The sequence below is a fragment of the Papaver somniferum genome, chromosome 11, assembly GCF_003573695.1.
Source record: "Papaver somniferum cultivar HN1 chromosome 11, ASM357369v1, whole genome shotgun sequence".
NCBI lineage: Eukaryota > Viridiplantae > Streptophyta > Magnoliopsida > Ranunculales > Papaveraceae > Papaver > Papaver somniferum.
This window is the reverse complement of record NC_039368.1, coordinates 6,083,630-6,096,321: the sequence shown is the minus strand read 5'-3', so window position 1 is coordinate 6,096,321 and position 12,692 is coordinate 6,083,630. Positions and strand designations below refer to the sequence as shown.

The 12,692-nt window shown below is 35.1% G+C and overlaps 1 protein-coding gene and 2 long non-coding RNA genes across 3 annotated transcripts; 2 read left to right on the top strand and 1 right to left on the bottom strand.

Annotated features, from left to right (window-relative positions):
- Positions 1 to 4,317: 4,317 nt before the first annotated feature.
- LOC113320474 lies at positions 4,318 to 5,396 on the top strand. Its single transcript, XR_003346121.1, has 4 exons — positions 4,318 to 4,424; positions 4,825 to 4,980; positions 5,129 to 5,206; positions 5,371 to 5,396. It is a non-coding gene; the product is annotated as an uncharacterized LOC113320474 (long non-coding RNA).
- Positions 5,397 to 5,415: 19 nt separating this feature from the next.
- LOC113320473 lies at positions 5,416 to 5,823 on the top strand. Its single transcript, XR_003346120.1, has 3 exons — positions 5,416 to 5,436; positions 5,541 to 5,673; positions 5,771 to 5,823. It is a non-coding gene; the product is annotated as an uncharacterized LOC113320473 (long non-coding RNA).
- A 3,949-nt stretch (positions 5,824 to 9,772) lies between these two features.
- On the bottom strand, positions 9,773 to 10,580 carry LOC113323987. The gene is made up of 2 exons (XM_026572333.1): positions 10,210 to 10,580; positions 9,773 to 10,157 (listed from the first exon to the last, which is right to left on the bottom strand). The coding sequence occupies exons 1-2, from the start codon at positions 10,578 to 10,580 to the stop codon at positions 9,773 to 9,775; spliced, it is 756 nt and encodes a 251-aa protein (XP_026428118.1).
- Between the last annotated feature and the right edge of the window lie 2,112 nt (positions 10,581 to 12,692).

Sequence of the window (12,692 nt, the reverse complement as noted above, 5' to 3'; positions counted from 1 at the left end):
TTTCTGAGATGAGAATTACTGATGAAGAAGAATTGGAAATTGGGTCGTGATGAATAAATTGGAATCCAGGTGAAGGGTTTATGTGAATTAGGAGAACAAGTGACAGATATTCTGTAGAGGAATGTTTTGTGATGGTTTTGGTACTGTTAATGAAGGGTATGTCTGTGAGTGAAGATGAATCAATACTACAAGTGTTGATGTTGTACAGATTGTATTGATACGGCTATAAGGATTCAGGGCTTGCCTCAGTTGAGGTGATTTGTCTTGAGCTGTTATGGAGTGAACTTATCTTGAGGTATGTTAATGGAGATGAAATAGCTCATGAATTGATCAGCTGATGGTGAACAAAAGAAGATGAAGGTCAGGGCTGCTGATTATAAGGAGAATGAAGTTTGTTTGGTTGTTGTGAAATGGAGAAGTTATACTTGTAGGCTGAATTATAAGTAATGAAAAGGAGTTGATCTGAGTTGAGTATGGAGCTGAACTTTAGTTCCAGGGATGGTGATGCAGATTATTTGAATGGAGCTGTAATATCTTAGAGCTGTAGTGAGGTCCAGATTAATGGAATGAACTAGTGTTGAGAGGTGTTGATGAAATGCAACTGAAGTAAAAAGTATTATAATGCTGCGAAAACATGGATGAGGTGAAATTGAAATCTCAGGGCAAAGAAATACTGAGAGTATGTATATGTAAGGCGGTGTTGGATTGAGTTTCAAGAGGCAGAATTGAAGGATATGGTTCTACAGTTGGGGTTCTTGGTATTTGTGACGAAATGGAATTGATTATATTGTTGTGGTTGACATGAGAACTGAAATGGAGTTAGCTGAAGGTACTTATGAGCTATGCCCTGAGTGTTGGAGTTGCAAAAAAGGGTATATAAATGAAACAGATTATTGTGGTGCTGATCAATTAGTAGTGTAGAATTTAGTTACAGTTGTAACTAGTTAGGTTGGTAATGACCTGTAATAGTTGCTGGTGAAGTTGTTTATGATTTGCAAATGAAGAGTATGTTGAAGTTAAACTGAGATGCATGTTGGAAATTAGATCAGTGGAATTGTGTTGTGTATTGCATCATTTTAGTCTTGGCAGGTTAGGTGTTGCACCTTGTTTGTGCATTGCTCAGGCCCGTGCAAAGGCTTTGGCCTTGAGCTTCTCAGCTCAGTCAGAACCTGACTGACCTATACCCTGACTCAGATATCTGAATGAGTTGAATCGTTTTGACTCACCGAGTTCCCTATCTTGACCCGAGTTGACTCAGTTGACCGATTTGTACTTGACCATCTGACCTGGATGTTCACTGTTAGTTGACCCTTTAACTGTTAGAGACCGTTAGTTGAACCGAGTGGACCGGGGTTTGTGTATTGGACTGAGTTTAGTGGACTTGGGCTTAGTGCCATGTATTCTTAGTTTGATGTTTTGGACCCTTTATGGTCCGAATTGGCCTTTGGTTCCTTCTACAAAATTGTAGATATTCATAAGCCTTATCAATTGGACTATAGAACCAACCTAATTTTATAAATAAACCTTAGTTGTACTAAAGTTAGATATTTAAAAGATGTAGGGTCATAAATGGACTTAGAACCATTAGATAGTTCACTTATCCTATAACTTGATACTTGTATGAGATTTTGTTATGAGCCTTGTGTGGGCCTTTTGGTTAATCTTTAGAGTGTTGTGTGATTAAAAGTTAGTCTGTATTAACAACGATCGATTCCAATGATGAACCAGTGGATTATGGATCTCGAGGTATGCGAGGCTTGTCATCAAAAGAGGTGGGAATTCTGTAACCTTCTTGTAATCATTAAGCTTTATTTATCAGCGGGCATGATGAGACTTTACTATCTATGTGCATGATTGCGTGTAGTTTAATGTGCTACTCATGTATCTTTGAGTATGATGTATATGTTGCATCTGTATGTACGATGTTTTGCTACGATGTTTTGTGTGTGTTATGCATTGTGAGATTTCCCTACGAGGAGTGTCTGTGTTTCCCCACGGCTCTTAGCTAAGTTAAGTAAGGCGGTAATTCATCCGTAGACAATATTACCTAGTAGGGCAGTAATTCATCCATGTGCTATATTATTATAACTATTTCATTAGTAGGGCGGTAATTCATCCGTTATAGTATTATTGCTTATTAAGATAGTAGGGCGGTAACTCATCCGTTTGAATATTACCTAGTAGGGTGGTAATTCATCCGTTATGATATTATATATATTATTCTATTTGAGGGAAATCACTCGTGTGCATATTATACTTGTTTGTCTAACTTTCTGATCTTCATGGTAATATTCTGAATCATAGATTGTATGGGCACTCTGTGTGGATGATGTTATTATTTATTGATTAGGGTTGTTCTCGCGTCGTCTTCTCCAATAAGTTTGGAGAGGATAGGATAACACTTGCTTCTTGTTGCATGAATTGCTGAATGTTTAGATTCATTACTCTTCTTTTCAATTTCTGTTCTTAGAACTGTGAATCATGTTAGTGATTACTTGGAAGTTATATATTTTCTTTGGGAACCCTTTGGGACGATGTGCTCACTTGTTCCCACTTCAGTTTCAGTAATCAGAAGGAATGATGCGTGCGGAGATATCAATTTTCGTAGATTAGTGCTCTATCGAATATAGTGTTGTCGTGTATCTGTATTATATGTATTCTTCCTTTATTCTGTAAAACAACACAATTATATATTTATATAATATGAGAGACTTTCAAACATACTGTATCAGAGAGTTTGGGTTTATTTGTAAGCACTTTATGTGAATATGGTTCTTAAGATTGATAATCTGGATTTGATGCTTCAATTAGGTTATAATCCCATAGCTAAGCAGGCTATAGAGTTGGGGCATCACATCAGCACTCTCTTAGCAGCACTCAAATGAGATGTTGTGGGAGAGTCCATAAATTGACAAATTTGGTTTACTGCAAAACATAATTCAGGTCTGGTCCAATTTAAATACTGAATAGATCCCACAATAGACATATATTTTATAAGGTTAATCAAGAGATCTTCATCATTTACACTGAGTTTAAATGAAGAAGGACAAGGAGTTGAACAAGGCTTCATTCCAACAAGATTAATCTTGTTCAATAAATCCAGGGCATACTTTGTCTAAGAAATAAAAAGACCATTCTTGTTATTTTTAACTTCTAATCCCAGTAAGTAATATAGTTGGCCTAAATCCTTAACTAGAAATTGAGTCCATAAATGTTTGATAACAGAATCACAATGAAATGAACCGTTGCCAGTGATGATAATATCATCAACATAAACTAAGTTGATGTTAATTGAGAACTTAATTTTTTAATAAATAAAGAAGAATCAGCAAGAGATGGGACAAAATCAATAGCTATAAGAGCATCCATGAGTTTGTTATACCATGCTCTTGGTGCCTGCTTCAGGCCATATAAATATTTGCTCATCTTACACACATGCGTTGGATGGTTCTTGTCTTGAAATCCAGGAGGTTGTGACATGTAGACATCCTCCTTTAAATCCCCATGAAGAAAGGAATTATTATGTATAATTGTCTGAGTTGCCATTCAAATTTAACTGCAAGAGATAATACTACTTTTATAGTAGAAGGTTTAACAACTGGACTATATGTGCCAGTATAATCAAGACACTCAGGTTTGTGCCTCTCTATAGAACCATCTGCATTGTATTTAATTTTGAAAACCCACTTATATCCAATTAAGTTCTGAGAAGGATAAGGTGGTACATATGTCCAAGAGTTTGCATCCTTGAGAGCCGTGTACTTATTTTTCATTATTTTTTGCCAAACTGGAACTTTGGAAGCTTGAGAATAACAAGTTGGAGTAGAAACTGCAAGATGAGAAAGATGAGTAGATGAAAGAGCATACTTAGTAGCAAAAAATACATTAGGTTTGAAAACACCATTCTTGGATTTTGTTTGCATAAAATTAGTAATAGCAGTTGTAGAAGCATCAGATGGTATAGTTGAAACTGTGGAGTTGAAAACACTACACTATTTTAAGGCATTTGTAACCCAGGTTTGCAACGACACAAGAACCGTTGCGAAATCTCCGTTGCTAAGTTTTCGCAACGGCGTATATCTGTTACGAATTCAGCAACCGCGCCAGCAAGGTTGCGAATAGCAACTACCCTGGGTTCAAGCGTGTGAAACACGTGTGTGGTCGGGAACACTAGGACTGATAACTACGCCCAAGTCAAACTTCGGTCAAGTATGCTTCTCTTTGTTTCCACCCTTTAGCCAAAGTTGACCTATATCCTGCCCCTTACTCGATTTTATCTTCTTTTTTTCTCCGCCACAGACATAGACTCACTCTTTCCTCTCCTCTCCATCTTCATCTTCATCTCCATCTCGATCTGCTCAGCTGAGCTCTTCATTCTCTTCTCAATCTCTGAACTCTATCATCGTGTAGAAGTGTATCATCAGGTATAATCTTTAACAAGTTTCTTAGGGTTTACAGATTTTGATATTTAGGGTTTCAGTTACGATTTTTAGGGTTCGAGACTTTGATTTCTAGGATTTAAAATTTTGATTTAAGTTTATCGAATCCTAGGGTTTCGTTTAAGTTTTTCGGTTTTAGGGTTTGATCTTTGATTTGAGTTTTTCGATTTCACTTGTGAATCTGATTCTTTTGATTTCAGTTTTTCTATTTATTTTTCTCTTTCCATTTTATGGTTTGTTTATCTGAATCAAATACCTTTTTTTTTTCATGTTAGGGTTTGTCAAGATTGAAGAACTGAAGTTCAGTTCATTAGAGTTTTTGTGTAGAGTCTGTAGTCATCTGATGTAGTTGATTGGAAATATTGGTTGCTGTTGTTTTTTGTAGGTAATGACAGTGTTGTATTGTGGTTCCGCACTAGGGTAAAATTTAGGCGGAAAAGTTGGTTATTTTGAATTGCGGGTATGAAGGAACGGCAAACTCTTCGAGATGGGTTCTCGACGTACTTGTCAGATGTTGATGATGATAAATTAGATACTTCAGGTGAATCAATTCTTAAAATTTCATATAGAGTAAAGCTTAATTTCAATTTTTGTGTTGATTTGAAACCTGAATGTATTTGTAGATTATAATGATGTAATTTGAACGTGACAAGAGTTCTGATTCGTGTATGGGTTTCGTGCATGTGCAGGAGACTCTATTAAAGGAATCGGTGAATCCTTCATGGATATTATGTCATTTCTTCCTTTTTATTTGGTTACCATCTTGGGTAAAAACTCTATCTTTTCATCTTTGTTGTCGGGTAAAAACTCTATCTTTTCATATGTGTTGTCTGAAAAAGTATCTAAAAGGGTGCAAATAAGTATTACTTATTTGTTGTAAAAGTGTGTGGTTAAGGATGGTTGTATGTGTATTTGAATTTGTTGGGTACAGGGTAGTGAGAGAACCACTTGAAAGTATTTCACTGGATCTTTTTTAGCAGGAATTCCCTTGCTGAAGGTATATATGTCCCTTGATAGATTTATACTTTACTTCATATATAGCCTGGTTTGCATCTGTAGGTTTTTAAGTGTTTTGTTTTTCTTGATAATGATGACTTAAAGGTCTGGTGGTGAGTACATGTCTTGGTGGTGCATTTCTTGGGTCCATTTTAAGTGGTTCAACAGAAGATGATGTATGGCGTCGTAGGGGTTTTCAGTTGAGTGATTTACCAATGATTATTGGGTCTTTTCTTAGGTAAAATCCTTGTGTTGTTTTGAACAATTTCGTTTCTTTGTTTATTAAGTTCAAATGTAGCTTATTAGAAAAGATTTCTTTGACCATATGCTTGCAGCGCGATAACAGAAATCCTGGAAGGTATGCTTCTTGGGAGGTTTCTTGTTGGAACAGCATGGGTGTAGGTCCATATGTTGCTTCTCTCTATGTAACTGAGGTATGTGATTCATTTGTTCGGTACTCTTGAAATTGTTTATTGAGTCTTTGCTTACTGTTAACATTTTCTGATATGAAGTGGCTCTTATTATATGTAAGCAGGTTTCACCTTCTTTTGTAAGAGGTACTTATGGGAGCTTTATCCAGATAGCAGCATGTCTTGGACTTATGTCATCCCTGTTAATTGGAATCCCAGCCAAGGAAATTGCTGGATGGTAAGAAACTTCATGTCGTATTGGTGCTGATGGCATTTCTCAAGTCGTTAATATCTCTATAGATTATGCTCATCTTGTTATTCATACACTTGCTTTTGTGCTCCCTTCATCTGATTTTGGTCCCATCCCTACTCAATCAAATGCTCTTACTGTTGATATTTATCATCTCATTTTATTTCTCTACATTCAATCTTACAAAAAGCTTCTTCCTGGAACTCATAAAGACTCCGCTTCCATATCTGATGTTTGGTCTTGAACATCGTATTTATAGAAGCACCTGGCTAACATACTTTCTCTATTGGTGGACTCAGTGGATGGGGAAGATGAGGAATTCTGGTTAGTATATCTGTATCATCAATTTTATGTTTCTTCACTCGATTTTAACTTGACGAATTCTATCATTCACGTCTTTAGAGCAGGGTTTCGTTAGTGGTCATATTTTATTATATATTTTCCTGTATAAAATGGAAAGTTGTGACGCATTAATAGTTTATCAGAATCATATGATATCGGTGTTAGAAAGTTGAGATATAGATTAAGGGGGTGGAAGTATTTTGAGATGGATGGATAGTACAATTGGTTTTGACTAGGACTCTTTTCTGTATAGTTCATCTCATTATCTCATTATACAGATAGGGATGCAGGTCATTATGTCCTTGAGGTGCATATATGACATAAGCTAACTGTTCAAAAGTGCAACTCTATCATTCAGACTTGCCTTCTCTGGTCAGTTCTGACAAATCTTTTTCTTTTAAGCTTACTGTGCTCACAAAAGAAACTTTTTCTTTGCTTTTATGCTATAACAAAGAATATTCTATTGTCAGACCTGGAACCATCTCTCAAAGCTCTTAAAGATAAGCTCTTGACTAAAAATGTGCATCGACTTTGTAATGAACATTGATTGTTAATTGGTAAAGATAGTTTCAGGGCATTGACTGTGTTACATTCTAACTTTTTGCCCAATATTATGAATGTGTGAATTACTTTGATAGCAAATTGCTTGGATTTTTTCAGTGGATTGTGAACTCTCTACAGTTGAGCATATTCATTCATGGAAGCTTCGCTATGGTTATGACCGTGTGAATGATGATAAATATGTTTCCAACATCGAGGCCAAGATGACTGATGGTATGTCATATATCTTAAATTACATAGTAGTTTACCAGTTCTTAGTTTCGTTTTTAGTATAGTCAAGACTCAAGATTTTGGTGAATGTTTTGTACTAAATAAAACAAGAACAGTTTTAGGGGATAGTTTTGTGTATTATGCTTGCAAGATGCTACTTCAGCTGGATTACAAGATGATCCCCAAATTCTGGTGCAGATTCAATGTGTTTACAGAACACCAATTATATGCGCAAGCTTTTGTTGTATCATTGTTTTAACCTAGGTCATTGGAAGGAGGATTAGAGACAATGGTAACTTATACAGTTCCCCATATTCATCATTTCCACAGATTTTGCCTGCTTGTACTTATACATCGTATTATTTCTTTATTAGTTTTTGACTCAATCTTTATAAGCATAATGGTTATCTGATTGGAAGAATTTGTGATGCTTTGTTCGCTGGTTGATGAATGATGTTGTGTTATGAGATCAGAAATTAAGGTTGGAGAACAAAGCAGCATCCATTAGGTCCCTTAGCAGCTGCAAGATTTGTAAGTTTATGTAGTATCTCCTTATAGTGATTTAAGTTAGAAGAACTTAGGAATTTAGGAACCAAGTATGTTTCTAATGTGTACACTAGTTTGTTGTGATACTTAGAATACATTTGTATCAAATACTCATACTTTTTGTTAACATCAATTGAAGAATCCATTTTTCATAATATGATACAGTTTTGTATGTTGAATGAATGAATAACATAGTTTTTGTATCTGTGGAAATGATGAATACGGGGAACTGGGTGACTGCAGGGGGGAAATGGATTTTGACCAGGTCAATGAAGACTTGACCTTTTATGTTATGTTGCAAAATATTAACAACACCCTCGATCTGATGCTAAATTAGAACCAGAACCAATAACATTTAGTTCCGGGTAGGGGTATTCCGGTAATTAGAAACAGCTTAGCAACGATAACTATCGGTTGCGAATAAACAAAGTCGTAACGGCACGTGCCGTCGCGAAAAAATGCAACAGCGTGTTTTGCAACAGGTCCTGCCTTTGCAACCCCATTCAGCAACGTCTATATTCCGTTGCTAATCTCTAAAAAATGGTGTAGTGAAATGTCAGATGATGTAGTAGAAGTTTGTGAAGCATAAGAAGTATTAATAATTTCTGGATGACAATCTGATTGAGAAGTATCTAACTAAAAAGTATATGATTGAGAAACCAAGAAAAATGCACTTCACACTTATCTAACAAAAACTTATCCTGGAATGTAGGGTAAAAAACCACTTCATGAAAAACAACATGTCTAAAAACAAAAACTCTTTTAATGGATGGATCTAAACTTCTATATACCTTGTTGTGAGAACTATAGCCAAGAAAAATGCACTTCACACTTCTTGGCTGAAGTTAATTTGAAGTGTATGGCGTGGACCAAGGAAAACATAAGCATCTAAAAGTCTTCAAACACAAATTGTCAGGTCGTTTATTAAACACATTTATATGGAGGGTCAAAAGACGCTAACCTTGAAGTCTGTTTTGATTACACAATTTGCAGTTGAGAGTGCATCAAACCAATACTCAAAAGATAAACCAGATTATATCAAAAAGGTTCTTCTTGTAGCAAGGAGGTGTTTATGCTTAGATTCTGACACCCCATTCTGCTCAGGAGAATGTTGACAAGTAACTTCATGTTGAATACCAATGTCTAGAAGAATTTCTTTTAAGGTCTTGTTAACAATCTCCCCTCCACCATCAGTTCTTATAGTCTTAATTTCAAGATTTAACAGATTCTCAATATAAGCTTTGAAATGCATAAACGGGTTTCGAAAATCAGACTTAAGAGTGAGAGATATACCTAACAAAACTTGGAAGAATCATCAATTAAGACATAATAGTGAAATATAACTACAAAAGTAACAGGTGCAGGACCCCATACATTCATATGATGTTGTAGTGGAAATGTAGAAACAGAAATAGATACATTAAAGGGTTACTTATATGATTTTATTAGCTGGCATTCAGAAAATTAAGAGGTTTGATACTGATGTCAGAGACATTTATTAACTTAGCAAGTATTGAAAAGGTTTGAAAAGAAGGATGTGCTTGCCTTCTATGCCAAAACAGTTGATGAAGCTTTGGCACATGAAAAAGCAGTAGAAGTATTTGTGGTTGAAGCTAAAGAAGGTAATGTGTCAGAGATCATTCGATACAATCAATTCTTAATGGTCCCTTGAATAAGAATCCTCGTGGTGTGTATGTCCTTAGCAGTAAAACCAGAGGAAGTAAATGTAAGAGAACAATTACTATATCTTGTGAATTTATGAACAAAATCAAGTTTTGTTTAGCTAACGGAACATGAAGTATATGTTATAGATGAAACTGTTGATGTGGTACTAAGATGACTGAAGAACCAGATCGTAAAATAGACATACCTGCACCATTAGAAGTAGTGTCAAATTCACCACCAAAATAAGCTGAAGTAGAAGCAATTTGAAAAGAATCAGCTGTCAGGTGATTTGTTGATCCAGAATCCATATATCATGGATTTTCACCTAAGATATTTGCAACAGTAAGCATATCCTAGAGATGTTTAAGAGGATCACGACCTTGATATGCAAAATTCATGCTACTCCAACATTCATCAGCAGGATGTCCATATTTGCGACAGAGATGACATGTAGGCTTGTCTCCAGATGCAAGATCAGCTGGTCTTGTAACATTAGTTGGAAAAGGTGTTGATGGAGTTAGTAAAGTTCCCGATTGTCTACCAAAACCTCTACCAAATCCACGACCTCCTATACTAGGATTAAATCCTCTAGTACCTCTACTATATCCTCTTGCATTGGAAAAGAATGCTCTATAAGTGGATTCTTCATTATTGACAGTAAGATGACTTTGACAAACAATATCCTCACTAAGTAAAAGAGTATGTAACTCAATGCTTGAAATAGTAGGATTGCGAAGCCTTATAGAAGTAGCAAAAGAATTAAATGACCAAGACCAGTTAGTGTGAATACCACAATTTCATATCAGAAATAATATATCCACAAGCAGCTAATTCATTTGTGATCATCTTAATCTCAATAGTGTTAGCAACAATAAAAGAATTACCTTTCTTGATAGTCAATAATTTTGTTCTCAACTGAATTGAATGAGTTGAAGAAATACAAGCAAATTTATCTGAAATACCCTTCCACAATTCATAAGGTGTAGAAGCATTAGCAAAGTAATAAATTAGCATATCAGAAATTTTGGAATTTATCCACATGATAATTGCAGAGTCTTCATCTACCCAATATGTATAAAGAGGATTCTCTACACCGTTGTTAGCGTTGGTACGATTTGTGAATTGAACAGGACATTCATGAGATCTATCAAGAAATTTCATAATCTTGAATTTTCTAATCACAAGTAACATCAGAGATTTCCAGGTGATAAAATAAGAATCGGTGAGCTTCAAAGTAAGCATACTCATCAATTGATTTGTTGGAATTTTAGGAATCGAAAATGAGGTTGGATTTTCCATTAAAGCAGATCTGTAACTTATAAGATTTGAAAAACCAAGAAACAAAATGAAAGATCGATGAAGAAGAAGATGATTATTCAAAATAGCAGAGAAGAGCAGAAGCAACGATGATCGTAGCCATGAGAATTCATCAAGAATTCTCGTCCAATACCAATTGCATGAAAAATACAAGCCAAACATTTACATGTTGCCCGAAGTAGCATTTAATTTGCTTAAGACCGCGCTTAACTCAACTCCCTCAAAAGTATATGAACCTAAAGACCAATTGAAAAAAGTAAACTCGTTACTCCATCAGTGACAGAAATTGGCAACTTATATCTCACTGCAAAGAATCTTCCATTGAGCAAAATCTATTTTGTGCAAGAGATTTGTTTACCTTATAATTGGTAGATTGGAAGCGGCACATTAATTCTTCGTGAAGCCAATGACAAAAATAGTGAATGGTAAATACTTGATAAGTGCTCCAACCACCCTAAACGAAAGAGTCTAACCAAAAAAGACCTTATTTGGTGTTACTATGGGTAGACCAAACTCAATCATGCAGTATCTGATAGTCTCCACTTCACGGCTGACCAAATGCCGGTTGAAAAAACGAGAAAAAAAAACGGCAAATTAAGAGCCGTTTGAGTCTAAAATCGTCAAAACATAATATAAAAATATAAACTAAATATATTTTAGGTATTATTAGATATTTAGATAAATAAGAATCTTATAAAATCTTTCAAAATATTAAAAAAAATAAAAAAAAACTTTGGTGTGGACGGCTAATCAAATGCCGTCAACAATTTTTTGTGTTTCAAAACCGCAAAAAGTGACTCTATCCATAGCCCTTGCTCTAAGGAGTAAACAGCTGTACGAGTAAGTCACTGGGTCCTCAACTATGCTCTCTGATTTTTTGGGGAGAACTAATAAATGTGTTTTTGAAAAGTACAATTCTCGAGGGTTGTTAATAGGTGCTAATTTACTAACGAGTGTACTATTCCGAAGATATATTATGTTAGGAATCGATCAAAAAACGCAACGGAATTGAGTTTTTAAATTTTTTCTAAACAAAACCCAACTTTGTTCATAGATGTTAATAATAGCAAATTGCATTTAAGAGATTTGTGTACCAATTATAAGGTAAACAAATTATTTATTGATTAGGGTTGTTCTCGCGTCGTCTTCTCCAATAAGTTTGGAGAGGATAGGATAACACTTGCTTCTTGTTGCATGAATTGCTGAATGTTTAGATTCATTACTCTTCTTTTCAATTTCTGTTCTTAGAATTGTGAATCATGTTAGTGATTACTTGGAAGTTATATATTTTCTTTGGGAACCCTTTGGGACGACGTGCTCACTTGTTCCCACTTCAGTTTCAGTAATCAGAAGGAATGATGCGTGCGGAGATATCAATTTTCGTAGATTAGTGCTCTATCGAATATAGTGTTGTCGTGTATCTGTATTATATGTATTCTTCCTTTATTCTGTAAAACAACACAATTATATATTTATATAATATGAGAGACTTTCAAACATACTGTATCAGAGAGTTTGGGTTTATTTGTAAGCACTTTATGTGAATATGGTTCTTAAGATTGATAATCTGGATTTGATGCTTCAATTAGGTTATAATCCCATAGCTAAGCAGGCTATAGAGTTGGGGCATCACATCAGCACTCTCTTAGCAGCACTCAAATGAGATGTTGTGGGAGAGTGCATAAATTGACAAATTTGGTTTACTGCAAAACATAATTCAGGTCTGGTCCAATTTAAATACTGAATAGATCCCACAATAGACATATTTTATAAGGTTAATCAAGAGATCTTCATCATTTACACTGAGTTTAAATGAAGAAGGACAAGGAGTTGAACAAGGCTTCATTCCAACAAGATTAATCTTGTTCAATAAATCCAGGGCATACTTTGTCTAAGAAATAAAAAGACCATTCTTGTTATTTTTAACTTCTAATCCCAGTAAGTAATATAGTTGGC